The sequence below is a fragment of the Lepidochelys olivacea genome (genome assembly GCF_965140295.1).
Source record: "Lepidochelys olivacea isolate rLepOli2 genome assembly, chromosome: 7".
In the NCBI taxonomy this organism is placed as follows: Eukaryota; Metazoa; Chordata; order Testudines; family Cheloniidae; genus Lepidochelys; species Lepidochelys olivacea.
The window spans coordinates 53498107-53517689 of record NC_140417.1 but is presented as its reverse complement, the minus strand read 5'-3'; the positions used below and the strand labels follow the sequence as shown (position 1 = coordinate 53517689).

Sequence of the window (19583 nt, the reverse complement as noted above, 5' to 3'; positions counted from 1 at the left end):
CCCAGCATTTCTATGTATCCACTGACCAGGACAACTTACTTCTGGGGAAATTCTGCACCACTGCACACATGCAGAATTCATATCTGGCACACAATTTTTTTCTCTGCAGAAAATACATTCTACCCAAGAAGTGCTGCAGTTCCGCCTTTCACCCACCAGAGACCACTGTGGTGCCAGAACAGCCAGCAGCTGGCTGCATTCATCACAGTACCCTGACCACAGAGCCAAGTTAGGACAGACAGTGTGGGGCACACAGGGCTGCTGAAGGGTCATAGACTGGGGTTCAGAAGGGCTAGTGAGGGGGACAGACTGTATTAATATGCTTAGTAGGGAATCTATTTGCCCCCCAAAAATTTCCTGAAACTGTATTGTTACAGACATACTTGCTGACAGGTATTTTGAAATAAATTACCAAAATAATTGAAATGAGCATGATTATATTGTGCTATTTTGACAAATAAAATATGCAGAATTTTACATAAGAACAGCCATACTGGGTCAGATCAATGGTCCATGTATCATGTACCTAGTATCCGGTCTTCTGACAGTGGCCAATGCCAGGTGTTTCAGAGGGAATGTACAGAAGGGGTAGTCATCAAGTGATCCATCCTCTGTCGCCCCTTCCCAGCCTCTGACAACACAGGCTAGGGATGCTTCAGAGCATGGTTTTGCATCCGTGCCCATCCTGGCTAATAGCCATTGGTGGACCTCGCCTCCATTAACTTATCTAATTCTTATTTTACCAGAATTTTAAAATATTGTGTACAGAATTTTTAATGTTTTGGCGCAGAATTCCCCCAGGACTAAAAACTGCATTTCAGCATAACATACCAGATAGTAAAACTTAATGTTTAACAGGAATCTTTCATTTTTACTGACCATCATCTACACAGACAGTAGCAAGCATTTACAAAGTTAACTTGCTGAGAATTAAAGCAGAAACATTAAAAAAATCAAAGTGTATCAGACCAAATTCAAGTGCTGAAACAAAAATAGTATAGGATTACATGTAGTCAGTCTCTCACTCTAAGTCATACTGTTAACACTATGATGTGACAACTATAGAAGTAAAGCAACCTTAGCGTCCGTGCCAAAGACAAGCAACAGAAGGCTTTGGGAGATGGATCAAGTTGATCAAAGTAAATATGATAAATTAAGGGGAAGCATCCCTAATGCAGCATGAGTATTTTAGGTTTTCAGATTTGTGTTTTAATGTTTAACCACACATATTACAAATTACTACTTATTTCTACCAAAGAAACAGTGGATTTTTCTCCCCTCCCCCTTTTTTTGGCTGAATATAGTAACTTTAGTCAAATTTCAATTAAAAAGGAACTTATTGTGATGTTATAGGATTAACGTATGACCATGTACATCATTGTTGCTACCACTGCTATACAACTGCAAAAATCTTGTACAAATTATCTCATGTAAGGTGTCAATGGAAAAGTTATGATTTTCTGAATATGATTATCCTGTTTGTATGCATATATCATTTTTGTATCTGAAGTTATGAATATTGACTACATACCTGTATTTCAAATGTGTTTGCTCCTGGCGTAACACCCACAAGATAGTTTGCATCTAGTTTAGCCTGCACATTGTGAATGGACCATTCAAGTTGATGGCCCATTAACAAACACAAATGGCCAAGGAAGAAGATTATCCCTGCAAGGTGGGCCATCCTGTGGATGCCTTAGCCAAAATATGGGTAATGGCTCTCGCTATGATTCATCAAAGCATTCAAGGGCATGTGACTGGCTCATATGACCCTGGACTCCATGATACACCTGTAGTTTTCCACAAACTAAAGACTGAGAGCATCCCCTCCACATGGAAGAAAGTATAAAAGACCCTGGAAGCATCTCCATTTTGCTTCTTTCCTGATCTGATCTCTGGACTTACCCTAACAGGAGCATTACAACCAATAGACTCAGGACCTTCCAATCTTTTGGAAGTTACCAGAGACATTACAAGCCAGCAGTTTATTCCATCTAGGGTTGCTAGGTGTCCTGTTTTCGACCGGAACACCTGGCTGAAAAGGGACCCTGGTGGCTCCGGTCAGCACTGCTGACCGGGCTGTTAAAAGTCTGGTTGGCAGCGCAGCAGGGTTGGCAGGCTCCCTGCCTGGCTCCACGCAGCTCCCAGGAAGTAGCCGGCATGTCTGGCTCCTAGGTGGAGGAGTGTCCAGGGAGGATCTGCAGAGCACCCTGTACACGTCTCCACCTAGGAGCCAGAGGGACATGTCCCCACTTCCTGAGAGCTGCCTGAGCTCAGCACTGCCCAGAGCCTGTACCCCAAACCCCCTCCCACAGCCCAACCTCCTGCCCCAGCTCGGAACCCCCTCCTGCACCCCAAAACTCTCATCCCCAGTCCCACCCCAGAGCCTGCACCCCCTCCTGCACCCCTACCCCAGCTCAGTGAAAATGAGCGAGTAAGGGTGGAGGAGAGCAAGCAATGGAGGGAGGGGGGATTGAGTGAGCGGGGGCAGTGCAAGGGTGTTCGGTTTTCTGCACTTAGAAAGTTGGCAACCCTAATTCCATCACTGCTACAAACCTGTTCCAAGAACTTTGCAATGACTGTACGTATTTGATTCCTTTGACCATTTTAATTCTCTTCTCTTTCTTTTCTCTTATAAATAAACCTTTAGATATTAGATAATAAAAGGACTGGCAATAGCATGATTATTGGGTAAGATCTGAGTTATATATTGGCCTGGCTACATGGTTCATCTCTTAGGATTAGAAGAACCCTTTGATGAAATTGGTTTTAAATAGCCACTCACAGAATCATAGAATATCAGGGTTGGAAGGGACCTCAGGAGGTCATCTAGTCCAACCTCCTGCTCAAAGCAGGACCAATCCCCAACTAAATCATCCCAGCCAGGGCTTTGTCAAGCCTGACCTTAAAAATATCTAAGGAAAGAGATTCCACCACCTCCCTAGGTAACGCATTCCAGTGTTTCACCACCCACATAGTGACAAAGTTTTTCCTAATATCCAACCTAAACCTCCTCCACTGCAACTTGAGACCATTACTCCTTGTTCTGTCATCTGCTACCACTGAGAACAGTCTAGAGCCATCCTCTTTCGAACCCCCTTTCAGATAGTTGAAAGCAGCTATCAAATCCCCCCTCATTCTTCTCTTCCGCAGACTAAACAATCCCAGTTCCCTCAGCCTCTCCTCATAAGTCATGTGTTCCAGTCCCCTCATCATTTTTGTTGATCATTTTTGTTGCCCTCCGCTTGACTCTTTCCAATTTATCCACATCCTTCTTGTAGTGTGGGGCCCAAAACTGGACACAGTACTCCAAATGAGGCCTCACCAATGTCAAATAGAGGGGAACGATCACGTCCCTCGATCTGCTGGCAATGCCCCTACCTATACATCCCAAAATGCCATTGGCGTTCTTGGCAACAAGGGCACACTGTTGACTCATATTCAGCTTCACATCCACTGTAATCCCTAGGTCCTTTTCTGCAGAACTGCTGCCTAGCCATTCGGTCCCTAGTCTGTAGTTGTGCATGGAATTCTTCTGTCCTAAGTGCAGGACTCTGCACTTGTCCTTGTTGAACCTCATCAGATTTCTTTTGGCCCAATCCTCTAATTTGTCTAGGGCCCTCTGTATCCTATCCCTACCCTCCAGCACATCTACCTCTCCTCCCAGTTTAGTGTCATCTGCAAATTTGCTGAGGGTGCAATCCACACCATCCTCCAGATCATTTATGAAGATACTGAACAAAACCGGCCCGAGGACCGACCCTTGGGGCACTCCACTTGATACCGGCTGCCAACTAGACATGGAGCCATTGATCACTACCCGTTGAGCCCGACAATCTAGCCAACTTTCTATCCACCTTATAGTCCATTCATTCAGCCCATACTTCTTTAACTTGCTGGCAAGAATACTGTGGGAGACCGTGTCAAAAGCTTTGCTAAAGTCAAGGAACAACACGTCCACTGCTTTCCCCTCATCCACAGAGCCAGTTATCTCGTCATAGAAGGCAATTAGATTAATCAGGCATGACTTGCCCTTGGTGAATCCATGCTGACTGTTCCTGATCACTTTCCTGTCATGTAAGTGTTTCAGGATTGATTCTTTGAGGACCTGCTCCATGATTTTTCCGGGGACTGAGGTGAGGCTGACTGGCCTGTAGTTCCCAGGATCCTCCTTCTTCCCTTTTTTAAAGATGGGCACTACATTAGCCTTTTCCCAGTCGTCCGGGACTTCCCCTGATCGCCATGAGTTTTCAAAGATAATGGCCAATGGCTCTGCAATCACATCCGCCAACTCTTTTAGCACTCTCGGATGCAGCACATCCAGCCCCATGGACTTGTGCTCGTCCAGCTTTTCTAAATAAAGTCCCATATTATGCAAGTGATTCCCATATTATGGGAATAAAGTTCCATAGTATGCAAGTGGGACTCATCATTAAGTCTAGTGTCTGGGTGGTGAAACAAGGGCTGGGAAACTGTATTTCTGACTTCTTGCTAACCAGTGTGGTGAGACAGAAGTTTAGTTACTGGAGTGGTACATCGTATGGAAGAATAACAATCAGTTGGCCCTTATTTCTCAGCAGTTTGTCCTGAATCTGGCATGCTCAGCTGTAACCCATTGAGGCACGGTGACACTTGTTAAACTCAAGTTTCCTCTATTAAGTACAATTTAGATTTGAATGTTAAAATTTTGGGTTTGAATCATGTACGTCTTCAGATATTTATGCCATTTACACTTTGCATATAGCTCCATTTTGACAGTAACAAGACCAGTCAGTTTCAGTTATTGCTTAAAGGGGCCCCTAGTGTCTGAAAGTGGTTTACTTATTACCCAACAAAAATTACTAAAACTGAAAGAAAAAAAATATATAATTTTCAGCTTGTCTACTTTGTTGAATTCCATTAATAAATTATAGCCCTAACTGGGAAGCTTGCCACTCTAAGGGGACTGGAGGAGGTTTATGAAACCAAGGACCCTGTTTGTATAGTTTCCATAACAAAATTTAAAAGATATCAGATTTAAAATGTATTATATAATTTGAGTCATACCACAGTCCTGTCTGTACTGCAAAATGCAACACTGTTGTTTCCCCAACAGTTAAAACAGTTTCATTTTGTAGAGCAAATGAGATCCAACAATCCTTTAACTATGTCTTGAAACATGCTAAAAACATTAACATAAAATTTCATTTTTCATAATTTAAGATTTTAGTACCAGACAAGAAAACTAAACAAATGTTTTAACCTACATTTTTCCCTTTGATTTATTAGCGAAAGCAAAAGAGTGAAAATAGATACCTTCACATGAGGGAGGGCGGGAACAGGAAGGAATTTCAAACTTCTAATTTTCAAATAAAACAGACCAGTTGTTCAAGTTGTCTAAGATTTTGATTAGCAAGTTAACTGCCAGTTTACGCTTGTGACCACCTGTGACACTGCTAACACATGGAATTAGAGCCATCTCTACTGGTACCTTTTTTAAAACTTTCCTCCCTCCCCTTTGTCTATTTATTCGCCTGTTTTGTATTTTCTAAATCACAGACTGTGCGCTCTCTGGGGCAGGGACTGTATCTGTGGCATGGAATATATTTGTGTTGTAAAAATTTTCATGAGGCTCTAATCCCTATTTGGAGTCCTTGGGCACCATCATCATAGAAACATTGTTTGTATTTTCTTCGTCTGTTAAAATAAAAAAAATCATTTTATTCCATTTGAAAATAAAGAATGGATGACTTAAAAATTATGTAAATGGCTTGCACAGAGGCCACAGTTTCAATAGCACCGCCCATATTACAACTACAGTACATTGAACTGGATTGGAGACTAATCCTCAGCTGTGGTTCAAACACTGTAGTAATCAGTTTTCAAAAGTTAATGTAACCTGGCAGTAACATTTACTGAAATAGCTTTCAGTATGTGCAGATGCTTTTCAGGAGAGAAATTAAATCACTTGCATAATATGGGACTAAGTACTTGTTAAACATTAGCCAGCTGCGTGTCCACAGCACATGAACTCACTTACCTCTGAATGCCTTAGAGCAGCTTGCTGCCTTCCTAAACTGTGTCAGTGAGATCTCACAGACTGGTCCTTGAGAATGTATATTTTTTCATGGTCTATGTGTATATATAAAATCTGCTCACTGTACTTTCCACTTTATGCATCCGATGAAGTGAGCTGTAGCTCAGAAAAGCTTATGCTCAAATAAATTGGTTAGTCTCTAAGGTGCAACAAGTACTCCTTTTCTTTTTGCGAATACAGACTAACACGGCTGCTACTCTGAAACCTGTCATTATGCAAGGCACTGCATTTAGCCATATGCAGTGGAAATCTATCAACTTCATGAAAAAGCTTGTACAGATACAGACAGACATCATCTTCCTTTCCAAATGCAAACAGATGGACATCATACCAAAAGGACTGAAGGTAAAAAATCCATTAGACTCTACATACCACACAGACTACGCTGACAGCTTGTGTCACACGCTCTCAAAGAAACTTCGGAACAACCTGATCAACATCCTCTAGAGCAAACAGGGAAAGATTAACTATGAACTCTCAAAACTGGATACTCTCATAAAAAAACCAACCTTCGACATAAACTTCCTCATGGCTGGACTTTACTAAAACTAGACAAGCCATTTACAACACACACTTTGCTTCTCTACAAAAGAAAAAGGACACTAAATTATCTAAACTACTACTTGCCACAAGAGGCCACAGCAATGGTTCCCTTAACCCACCCAGCAATATTGTTAATCTATCCAACTATACTCTTAACCCAGCAGAAGAATCTGTCCTATCTCGGGGCCTCTCCTTCTGCCCCTCCACCCCCACGAACATGATACAGTTCTGTGGTGACCTAGAATCCTATTTTCGACATCTCCGACTCAAGGAATATTTCCAACACACCTCTGAACAACATACTAATCCACAGAGACCTTCCTACCAACACTACAAAAAAAAGGATTCTAGGTGGACTCCTCCTGAAGGTCGAAACAGCAGACTGGACTTCTACATAGATTGCTTCCGCCGGCGTGCACAGGCTGAAATTGTGGAAAAGCAGCATCACTTGCCCCATAACCTGAGCCGTGCAGAACACAATGCCATCTACAGCCTCAGAAACAACTCTGACATCATAATCAAAAAGGCTGACAAAGGAGGTGCTGTTGTCATCATGAATAGGTCGGAATATGAACAAGAGGCTGTTCGGCAGCTCTCCAACACCACTTTCTACAGGCTATTACCCTCTGGTCCCACTGAGGGTTACCAAAAGAAACTACAGCATTTGCTCAAGAAACTCCCTGAAAAAGCATAAGGACAAATCTGCACAGACACACCCCTGGAACCCCGACCTGGGGTATTCTATCTGCTACCCAAGATCCATAAACCTGGAAATTCTGGGCACCCCATCATCTCAGGCATGGGCACCCTGACAGCACCATTGTCTGGCTATGTAGACTCTCTCCTCAGGCCCTATGCTACCAACACTTCCAGCTATCTTCGAGACACCACTGACTTCCTGAGGAAACTACAATCCATCGGTGATCTTCCTGAAAACACCATCCTGGCCACTATGGATGTAGAAGCCCTCTACACCAACATTCCACACAAAGATGGACTACAAGCCATCAGGAACAGTATCCCCGATAATGTCATGGAAAACCTGGTGGCTGAACTTTGTGACTTTGTCCTCACCCATAACTATTTCACATTTGGGGACAACGTATACCTTCAAATCAGCGGCACTGCTATGGGTACCCGCATGGCCCCACAGTATGCCAACATTTTTATGGCTGACTTAGAACAACGCTTCCTCAGCTCTCGTCCCCTAATGCTCCTACTCTACTTGCGCTACATTGATGACATCTTCATCATCTGGACCCATGGAAAAGAAGCCCTTGAGGAACTCCACCATGATTTCAACAATTTCCATCCCACCATCAACCTCAGCCTGGACCAGTCCACACAAAGAGAACCACTTCCTGGACCCTACAGTGCTAATAAGCGATAGTCACATAAACACCACCCTATACCGGAAACCTACTGACCGCTATTCCTACCTACATGCCTCCAGCTTTTACCCAGACCACACCACACGATCCATCGTCTACAGCCAAGCTCTACGATACAACCGCATTTGCTCCAACCCCTCACACAGAGACAAACACCTACAAGATCTCTATCAAGCATTCTTACAACTACAATACCCACCTGCTGAAGTGAAGAAACAGATTGACAGAGCCAGAAGAGGACCCAGAAGTCACCTACTACAGGACAGGCCCAACGAAGAAAATAGCAGAACGCCACTAGCCGCCACCTTCAGCCCCCAACTAAAACCTCTCCAACGCATTATCAAGGATCTACAACCTATCCTGAAGGACGACCCATCACTCTCACAAAACTTGGGAGACAGGCCAGTCCTTGCCTACAGACAGCCCCCCAACCTGAAGCAAATACTCACTAGCAACCACACACCAAACAACAGAACCACTAACCCAGGAACCTATCCTTGCAACAAAGCCCGTTGCCAACTGTGCCCACATATCTATTCAGGGGACACCATCATAGGGCCTAATCACTATCAGAGGCTCGTTCACCTGCACATTTACCGATGTGATATATGCCATCATGTGCCGGAGATGCCCCTCTGCCATGTACATTGCGCAAACTGGACAGTCTCTACGCAAAAGAATAAATGGACACAAATCAGATGTCAAGAATTATAACATTCATAAACCAGTCAGAGAACACTTCAATCTCTCTGGTCACTCGATTTCTGATCTCAAAGTGAGTATCCTTCAACAAAAAAACTTCGAAAACAGACTCCAACGAGAGACTGCTGAATTGGAATTAATTTGCAAATTGGATACAATTAACTTAGGCTTGAATAGAGACTGGGAGTGGTTGAGTCATTATACTAAGTGAAACTATTTCCCCTTGTTTATTCCTCCTCCCTTTCCCTCCCACCCGCCCCCCCTTCCTCAGACGTTTTTGTTAACTCCTGGAAATGGCCCACCTTGATTATCACTTCAAAAGGTTTTCTCTCCCCCTACCCCACTCTCCTGCTGGTAACAGCTCATCTTAAGTGATCACTCTCCTTACAATGTATATTTTTTCATGGTCTGTGTGTATATATAAAATCTGCTCGCTGTACTTTCCACTTTATGCATCCGATGAAGTGAGCCGTAGCTCACGAAAGCTTATGCTCAAATAAATTGGTTAGTCTCTAAGGTGCCACAAGTACTCCTTTTCTTCCTAGAAAGTGTAACTCCAAAAGCCACTCACAAACTTAACGCATTAACAGCCCTTTGTCTGCACTTCCTGCAGCCTCCAAAGATCCCCTCCTTAGCAAAAGTGGCAGAAAAGGGGTGTAGACAGCAAAGCAAAAACATATTAAAAATCTAGTAGAAAGAGCATGTACAAAGTCGTAGATGATTCCTTTTACTGTGTTAACTTGAAAATAAAAGAGCAAACTTTAAAGACTCCCACAGTCTTCATCTGGCCACAGGAAAGCACAGAAAGGATTAAGAGGTACATATAAGAGCATCAACAAATCATTTCAGTTCATAATTATGCTAGGAGATAGACAATTCCAAGAAGAGCTGTGTGGACAGAAGCAGAAATTAAAATCAAGTGTGAACAGCAGTTTACAGAATAAGGCGAGAAGAAACATTCTCTTTTGGCTTCTACAAAACTAATTTCAGGAAAGGGAAAAGCATTTACACATTTCTGATTTCTCATCCCTCTCCAAGGGTCACTACAAGGACAGCCAGTAAATGGAGTGCATGTGGCTCAAGGGCAGAGAGCACCTGTAATCACCTCATTATATTGTCCTTCCCACATTTTAATTACACTTTTCAGTATTTTTAAACAAAATGGAGAGCCCTCATTTTCTAGATGGGTACTAGAAAAAGGATAGGAGAAGCTGAGGAAAATCAGAACCAGTTTTTCACATACAGGGACCCCAAATACTGTGTCTACATTGCAATTAGGCAACCATGGCATGATGGTGGGCCCATGCCACCTGACTCCAATTTGTGTGGGGCTCAGGTTGCTTCCTTGTTTCCTTCAGGTTGTTGTCCCACCTCGCAGGGTCCTAGATCCTGTCCCCCATACCCAGCCAAATGTCTACATTGCAATTAAACAGCCCCGCCGCAGCCAGAGACAGCTGGCATGGGTCAGCTGCAGATGCAGTTGCAGTGTAGACATACTCAAACAAGACTTTGTCTCCATTAGAAAGTTGTACCACTTTAACTATATTGGCATACAAGTGGTACAAGCTCCTAGTGTGGACTAAAGTGTATCAGTATAAGGGCCTGGCTGCACTTGCGAGTTACAGCACAATAAAGGAGCCCCAGCCACCCTAGCTCACTACCCGTCCACACTGGCAAGGCACGTAGAACTCTCTGAGTCCACGGCTAGAGCACTCCTGGTACTCCACCTCGCTGAGTGGAATAACGTTTGCTGTGCCCCCGCTGGAGCGCTGCGGCGCCAGTGTGGACGCCCTGGTCTATTATTGCACTCTGATCGGCCTCCAGAAGTATCCCACAATGCCTGTTCTAGCCACTCTGGTCATCACTTTGAACTCTACTGCCCTGCCCTCAGGTGACCAACAGTAAGACCCTCCCTTTAAATTCTCTGGGAATTTTGAAAATCCCCTTCCTGTTTGCTCAGCCAGGCGTGGAGTGCTCTCAGTGAATCTTTCCAGGTCACGATGCCTCCATGCGCCAGGCGATCCCCAGTATGGAGCAATGGCGAAGTGCTGGACCTCATCAGTGTTTGGGTGGAGGAAGCTGTCTAGTCCCAGCTGCACTCCAGCCACAGGAATTTCAATATCTTCGGGCAGATATCAAGGGCCATGCTGGAAAGGGGTCATGACAGGGGAGCACTGCAGTGAAGGAGCTGCGGAATGCCTACCACAAAGCCAGAGAGGCAAACAGCTGCTCCGGTGCTGCCCCCGCGATCTGCTGTTTTTTACAAAGAGCTGGACGCGATACTTGAGGGCAACCCCACCTCCATACTGAGTACCACCATGGACATCTCAGAGGCCAGTGCAACAAGGCAGGAGGAGCCAGCAAAGCGGAAACGAGGGTGCTCCGGCGGAGGAAGACACCCCAGAATCCATAGGTGCATGAAGCCAGGAGCTGTTCTCAAGCCAGGACGAGGGTAGCCAGTCGCGGTGGCCGGTGCTTGGGGAAGAACAAACACCAGAGGAGGTTCCTGGTAAGCGGCTTTTATTTTGGGAAGGAAGTTATTCAGTGCGGGCTCTTGGCGTGAGGAGGGTTAGGGCTACATACATGCCTAGATGCGGAATAGGGCGTTGATGTGCTCTCTCTCATCGCGGTAATCGGCCTCAGTGATCTCTTAAAACTTGGGCAATATGCTTGCGCAGGTTTTTTGGGAGAGCCACTATTGTCCTCATCCCAGTAAGGCTAACTTGTCCACGCCACTGTGCCATGAGGGGCGGGGGGACCATTGTTGCATACAGGCAAGCTGCACGTGAGCCAAGGTGGAAGCCGCATTGCAGTAGAAGACCCTCCCTTGCTTCCCAGGTCACCCTCTGCAACGAGATATCTTCCAGGTCAAAATCCTGTGGAAAATGTGGGTACAATGTTCACCATAGCGGTCCCCTGCTGCTGTTGACTCTTCCCAAGGCACAGAAACCCAGAGGACAGTACAGCCGTGAAACCATCAGTCACGCTTCACCCTGTGCTTACTCACCATTTTGGGGCTCCCATGGGTTGTGTGCGCTCGCTTTGGGACAGGCAAATTATGCTATTGTGTAGACTGTGCTTTCCCTAGAGTATGGGGCAATCATTGCTCTGTCTGGTGTGAACAATGCTGCCTCTGTTAAGTGTTGCATTTTGCCTTTACAGTTGCAACCTTGAGATCTCAGCCGTCCATATTATCAACAGCCAAGAGGCTGCAAAGAATCAGAAAGAGGCCACGTAGAAGCAAAGAGGACATGCTGCATGAAGTCATGCAGCATTCAACTAATGAAAATAAAAAAGTGCAGGAGTGGCGGGAGAGTGAAAGGAGGGTCCGCCAGCAGAATACGGATCGCCGGCACCAAAGCACAGAGTGGCTGATAAGCATCATGGAGCGCCAAGTGGACTCGATCCAGGCGCTCGTAGCCATGCAGGCAGAGCACTACTGCACCCCCCTGCCCCGCCAGCTCTTGTCCCAAAACTGTTTCCCTTGTGCCACCATGTTACCTCCAAACCACTTTCCCCAACATCCAGGTTCTTACTGCCACCCGCTGCCTCCAACACTTGTAGCTTCACCACCCAGCCCCAAAAACTATGACCCTTACCCACTGCACTCAACCCCCATCACCATGCAGTATAGCCATCCTGAAGTGCAGCACGCATTGCACAGCACTCCAGACAGGACATATACAAATCTGTGATTGTACCGTTCCCCACCCCACCCCCTTGCCCTTTGTGTTTCCCAAGCAGTTGTGTTGTGTTTCTTTTCAATAAATTGATTTTTTTGGCTTTGAAAACATTCTTTTTTATTGCATAACATAAAAGAAACCTTAGCCCAGGAAAGCAACAGGCACTGCAAGTCAGTGTATCATACGTAGCAAACAGATTCCTACCGCACTTCACTCCCGTGCAGGGCACCCCACCAGACATTACTGTTGGCTTTCAGCCTCAAATTGCTCCCTCAAGGCATCCCTAATCCTTGCAGCCCCACGCTGGGCCCCTTGAATAGCCCTGCTCTCTGGCTGTTCAAATTCAGCCTCCAGGTGTTGAACCTCCAAGTTCCATGCCTGAGTGAATCTTTCACCCTTCCCCTCACAAATGTTATGGAGGGTACAGCACGCGGATATAACCACGGGGATGCTGTTATTGGCCAGGTCCAGCTTCCCATACAGAGCGCAACAGCGACCCTTTAAACGGCCAAAAGCATACTCCACAGTCATTCTGCACCTGCTCAGCCTGTCGTTGAACCGCTCCTTGCTGCTGTCAGGGCTCCCTATGTAGGATTTCATGAGCCACGGCATCAAAGGTTAAGCGGGGTCTCCAAGGATCACAACGGGCATTTCAACTTCCCCTACGGTGATCTTCTGGTCTGGGAAAAAAGTCCTGGCTTGCAGCTTCCTGAACAGGCCAGTGTTCCGAAAGATGCGTGTGTCATGCACCTTTCTGGGCCAGCCTGCGTTAATGTCAATGAAACGCCCACGGTGATCCACAAGCGCCTGGAGAACCATAGAGAAATAGCCCTTCCGATTAACGTACTTGGAAGCTAGGTGGGCTGATTCCAGAATTGGAATATGTGTGCCATCTATCGCCCCTCCACAGTTAGGGAAACCCATTTGTGCAAAGCCAGCCACAATGTCATGCATGTTACCTGGAGTCACGTTTCTTCTGAGCAGGATGCGATTAATGGCCCTGCAAACTTGCATCAACACTATTCCAACAGTCGACTTCCCACTCCAAACTGGTTAGCGACCATTCAGTAGCTGTCTGGAATTGCCTGCTTCCAGATTGCAATAGCCACCCGCTTCTCCACCGTCAGGGCAGTTCTCAATCTCGTGTCCTTGCGCCACAGGGTGGGGGTGAGCTCCTCAGACAGTACCACGAAAGTGGCTTTTCTCATCTGAAAGTTCTGCAGCCACTGCTCGTCATCCCAGACTTGCATGACGATGTGATCCCACCACTCAGTGCTCGTTTCCCGCGCCCAAAAGCGCCGTTCCATGGTGGTGAGCATGTCCGTGAATGCTACAAGCAAACTCATGTCGTTTGCATTACTCGAGTCAATATCATCGTCGGAGTCCTCACTGTCACTTTGGATCTTAAGGAATATCTCGACTGCCAAATGTGATGCGTTGGTGAGACTCGTCAGCATATTCCTCAGCAGTTCAGGCTCCACTGCCGCCAACCGAAAGGGAAGACAGAGTGCGCAGTACAAAAACCGTTGAAAGATGGCACCAAATGTGGATGGAAGCAAAGGAAATGCTGGGATGCAAACCAATGCATCACCGGGCATTGGGACAGGACCTAGAATGCCCTGCACCCCCCCCCCCACCCTCTTCCCACAAGCCACAGCACCAGAATGGGAAGAGGCTCTCTGTGGGATAGCTTCCCCCAATGCACCTCTCCCAATGCCGCTGCAAATGTGGCCATGGCAGTGCGCTTGCAGCTGTCAGTGTGGACAGACTGCAGCGCTTTCCCTACTGTGCTGTACGAAGTTTAACTCACAGCGCTCTACATCTGCAAGTGTAGCCATGCCCTAAAGGTGCTATGGGAAGGGAAATAAACTATACCAATGCAACTGCATCCACAGCAGGGGTGTAACTGGTATAATTAGGCTTGGAAGGATTACATTTTTATTGGTAAATATCAATAAATGTGGATTTCACTGTATGCATGCAAGCCAAAGGAAACAATTTCCATCAATAATCATTTTACAAATAGGCAACATAAGAAAAATGCTGCTTTAGATATTGATTTAAGGATATTTACTTTATGTATTTTCACATGTGATGTTATCACAGAATATCAGGGTTGGAAGGGACCTCAGGAGGTCATCTAGTCCAACCCCCTACTCAAAGCAGGACCAATCCCCAATTTTTGCCCCAGATTTTTGGCACAGATTGAACTCACAACCCTGGGTTTAGCAGGCCGATGCTCAAACCACTGAGCTATCCCTCCCCCCCCTCCCCCAAATGTTGACAAATTGTGATTTAACAGTTATAGAGCTTTCACTTTTGGAAATCAACAGGTAGGTCAATCAATAATTACTGTCTGCTCCTTTTTAAATGTTTATAAAAAGCTTAAAAATAAACATCCCTTAAAATTATTTTGAAAATTAATTATGGACTCCAGCCTGAGCCCATGCGCAACTCTAGCCGCCTGGGGAGCCCAGGGCCGCCCTCCCAGGCTGTGCGGGGCTGCACTCTGGCCTGCACGGCTCAGGCCAGGCGGGCCAGGGAGCCTCTCCCCCGCGGAGGGCAGGCAGGAGGCGGGCGGGACCGAGCTGCCCGCCCCGCCTCGCCTCCGGGTGGAAAGGGAAAGGGGCCCGGGCTGGCGACCCTACAACGTCCCAGGCCCCGCCGGGCTGGCCTGGCGCCAAACCCCTCGCGTTTCAAGGGGGCTCCCCGGGGCGGCCTGGGCCACGGGGGTTACACGCCGGGGACTGCCCACGCCGGGGAGCCGCTGTGGCGTCCCTGCCCGGGGAACGCAAAGCCCCGAAGCGCTGCCGGGGAGGGAGGCGCCGGGCCGGTGCCGCCCCCGCGCCCCCACTCACCTGAGCCGTCAACTCGCCGCCACCGCGCCCGCAAAATGGAGCCTGTAGGGCTGGGCCGCCTCCGCCCCTTCCCCGGGACCCGCCCCGAGGGCAGCGCAAGCTCCTGGCCGCGCCGCTGGAGGAGGAGGCGGAGGCGGAGGCGGGCCGTTCTCTGCGGGGAATCCGGTCAGCCCTGCCCCGGCGGGGGTCTGGTTCTGGCTCTGGCTGTTGACATGGGTAGAGCCGCGAAACAGGGTGAGGGGGTTTAATGAAGTTCGTCCCGCCGCGTCCCCAGGTCCCTCGGGCCGGGCCGGTGCGGCCCCAGAGCCCCCCCTCCATGGCAGCATGGGGTCGTGCCCGGGGTGCTAGTGCAGCTGGTACCCGGCAGGAGAGGCCTCCCAGCTCTGGCTAATCCCTTCCAGGGCAGGTAGGGAGCTTGTCAACGAGAGAAAGAAGAGGTGGGCACCTCTACCCGCCTTTGTCCTTTGGGGCATGGGAGTACTCTGGGCTTGGCACGGCCATGTGTATGGGGGCTGAAGCATGTGACATCCTTCCCCTAGGAAATACAGACCGAGAGAACCGCCCCCAAAGCAGCGCCGGTGTGAGCCGGATACACGCTAGCTAGCGCACAGGGAACAGGGAGCGCGGCATTAGCTTGGAGTCTCAACTGCAGAGGCGCTTCTGAGGGGATTAGTTAGCTGAGCTGACTAGGTTTCTTTAAAAGGAGTACTTGGGGCACCTTAGAGACTAACAAATTTATTTGAGGTTTCGTTAGCAGCTCAACGAGCAGAGTATGCCCCAGCTCACAGGGGGGAGAACTAGGACTGCCTACGGAAAAGAAAGGCGGAGTCTCGTCTTACAAGAATGTGGATTGAAGTTTATTCCAAAGCGTAGGGCACCGAGCAACCCTGCTTTAAAGGGTGATCATGTCCCAACAAGTAGTGTAGCTGAACCAACCCAGCTTGTGACATTTAGTTACATCAGCCTAAATCAAGGGAAAGTCCATTGAAGCTAAGGGAGTTACTCCAACTTTATATTGGTATAGCTAAATCAAAATCTTGCCCTGGTCTACCCTAGGACTTTAGGTCGAATTTAGCAGCGTTAAATCGATGTAAACCTGCATCCGTCCACATGATGAAGCCCTTTATTTCGACTCAAAGGGCTCTTAAAATCGATTTCCATACTCCACCCCTGACAAGTGGATTAGTGCTTAAATCGCCCTTGCTGGGTCGAATTTGGGGTACTGTGGACACAATTCGATGATATTGGCCTCCGGGAGCTATCCCAGAGTGCTCCATTGTGACCGCTCTGGACAGCACTCTCAACTTAGATGCACTGGCCAGGTAGACAGGAAAACAACTGCGAACTTTTGAATCTCATTTCCTGTTTGGGCAGCGTGGCAAGCTGCAGGTGACCATGATGGAGTCCCAGAATCACAAAAGAGCTCCAGCATGGACTGAACAGGAGGTACGGGATCTGATCGCTGTATGGGGAGAGGAATGCATGCTATCAGAACTCCGTTCCAATTTTCGAAATGCCAAAACCTTTGTCAAAATCTCCCAGGGCATGAAGGACAGAGGCCATAACAGGGATCCGAAACAGTGCCGCGTGAAATTTAAGGAGCTGAGGCAAGCCTGCCAGAAAACCAGAGGGGCAAACGGCCGCTCCGGGTCAGAGCCCCAAACATGCTGCTTCTATGATGAACTGCATGCCATTTTAGGGGGTTCAGCCACCACCCAGCCGTGTTGTTTGACTCATTCAATGGAGATGGAGGCAACACGGAAGCAGGTTTTGGGGACGAAGAAGATAATGATGATAGCTCACAGCAAGCAAGCGGAGAAACCGGTTTTCCCGACAGCCAGGAACTGTTTCTCACCCTGGACCTGGAGCCAGTACCTCCCGAATCCACCCAAGGCTGCCTCCTGGACCCGGCAGACGGAGAAGAGACCTCCGGTGAGTGTACCTTTTAAAATACTATACATGGTTTAAAAGCAAGCATGTGAAAGGATTAATTTGCCCTGGCATTCACGGCTCTCCTGGATGTACTCCCAAAGCCTTTGCAAAAGGTTTCTGGGGAGGGCAGCCTTATTGCGTCCTTCATGGTAGGACACTTTACCACTCCAGGCCAGTAACACGTACTCGGGAATCATTGTACAACAAAGCATTGCAGTGTATGTTTGCTGGTGTTCAAACAACATCCGTTCTTTATCTCTCTGTGTTATCCTCAGGAGAGTGATATATCATTCTTGGTCTCCTGGTTGAAATAGGGTGCTTTTCTTCAGGGGACATTCAGAGGAGCCCATTCCTGCTGAGCTGTTTGCCTGCGGCTGAACAGAAATGTTCCCTGCTGTTAGCCACAGGGAGGGGGGAGGGTTGAGGGGGGAAGCCACGCGGTGGGGGGAGGCAAAATGCGACCTTGTAACGAAAGCACATGTGCTATGTATATAATGTTAACAGCAAGGTTTACCCTGAAAGAGTGTAGCCACTGTTTTATAAAATGTGTCTTTTTAAAATACCGCTGTCCCTTTTTTTTTCTCCACCAGCTGCATGTGTTTCAATGATCACAGGATCTTCTCCTTCCCAGAGGCTAGTGAAGATTAGAAAGAAAAAAAACGCTCTCGTGATGAAATGTTCTCTGAGCTCATGCAGTCCTCCCACACTGACAGAGCACAGACAAATGCGTGGAGGCAAATAATGTCAGAGTGCAGGAAAGCACAAAATGACCGGGAGGAGAGGTGGCGGGCTGAAGAGAGTAAGTGGCGGGCTGAAGACAGGGCTGAAGCTCAAATGTGGTGGCAACGTGATGAGAGGAGGCAGGATTCAATGCTGAGGCTGCTGGAGGACCAAACCAGTATGCTCCAGTGTATGGTTGAGCTACAGCAAAGGCAGCTGGAGCACAGACTGCCACTACAGCCCCAGTGTAACCAACCGCCCTCCTCCCCAAGTTCCATAGCCTCCCCACCCAGACGCCCAAGAACGCGGTGGGGGGGCCACCGGCCAACCAGCCACTCCGCCACAGAGGATTGCCCAAAAAAAAAGAAGGCTGGCAATCAATAAATTTTAAAGTTGTAAACTTTTAAAGTGCTGTGTGGCATTTTCCTTCCCTCCTCCACCACCCCTCCTGGGCTACCTTGCTGGTCGTCCCCCTGTTTGTGTGATGAATGAATAAAGAATGCATGAATGTGAAGCAACAATGACTTTATTGCCTCTGCAAGCAATGATTAAAGGGAGGAGGGGAGGGTGGTTAGCTTGCGGGGAAGTAGAGTGAACCAAGGGGCGGGAGGTTTCATCAAGGAGAAACAAAGAGAACTTTAACACCATAACCTGGCCAGTCATAAAACTGGTTTTCAAAGCTTCTCTGATGCGTACCGCGCCCTCCTGTGCTCTTCTAACCACCCTGGTGTCCGGCTGTGCGTAACCAGCAGCCAGACGATTTGCCTCAACCTCCCACCCCGCCATAAACGTCTCCCCCTTACTCTCACAGATATTGTGGAGCACACAGCAAGCAGTAATAACAATGGCAATATTGGTTTCGCTGAGGTCTAAGCGAGTCAGTAAACTGCGCCAGCGCGCCTTTAAACGTCCAAATGCACATTCTACCACCATTCTGCACTTGCTCAGCCTGTAGTTGAACAGCTCCTGACTACTGACCAGGCTGCCTGTGTACGGCTTCATGAGCCATGGCATTAAGGGGTAGGCTGGGTCCCCAAGGATAACTATAGGCATTTCAACATCCCCAACAGTTATTTTCTGGTCTGGGAATAAAGTCCCTTCCTGCAGCTTTTGAAACAGACCAGAGTTCCTGAAGATGCCAGCGTCATGTACCTTTCCCGGCCATCCCACATTGATGTTGGTGAAACGTCCGTTGTGATCCACCAGAGCTTGCAGCACTATTGAAAAGTACCCCCTGCGGTTTATGTACTTGGCGGCTTGGTGCTCCGCTGCCAAGATAGGGATATGGGTTCCGTCTATGGCCCCACCACAGTTAGGGAATCCCATTGCAGCAAAGCCATCCACTATGACCTGCACATTTCCCAGGGTCACTACCCTTGATATCAGCAGATCTTTGATTGCGTGGGCTACTTGCATCACAGAATCATAGAATATCAGGGTTGGAAGGGACCCCAGAAGGTCATCTAGTCCAACCCACTGCTCAAAGCAGGACCAATTCCCAGTTAAATCATCCCAGCCAGGGCTTTGTCAAGCCTGACCTTAAAAACTTCTAAGGAAGGAGATTCTACCACCTCCCTAGGTAACACATTCCAGTGTTTCACCACCCTCTTAGTGAAAAAGTTTTTCCTAATATCCAATCTAAACCTCCCCCACTGCAACTTGAGACCATTACTCCTCG

The 19583-nt window shown here is 47.6% G+C and overlaps 2 protein-coding genes across 2 annotated transcripts in view; one reads left to right on the top strand and one right to left on the bottom strand.

Moving 5' to 3' along the window:
- Positions 1-15384, bottom strand: part of ANXA7 (annexin A7) — a 55362-nt gene extending 39978 nt beyond the window's left edge. Inside the window, exon 1 of the mRNA XM_084635207.1 lies at positions 15254-15384. The gene's annotated coding sequence lies outside the window, so the exon portion shown is untranslated. The remainder of the gene's footprint in view (positions 1-15253) is intronic.
- On the top strand, positions 15352-18313 carry LOC311524268 (myb/SANT-like DNA-binding domain-containing protein 7). Its single transcript, XM_084635209.1, has 3 exons — positions 15352-15487; positions 16628-17185; positions 17776-18313. The coding sequence occupies exons 2-3, from the start codon at positions 16649-16651 to the stop codon at positions 17791-17793; spliced, it is 555 nt and encodes a 184-aa protein (XP_084491335.1). The 5' UTR covers positions 15352-15487; positions 16628-16648; the 3' UTR covers positions 17794-18313.
- Positions 18314-19583: the final 1270 nt, after the last annotated feature.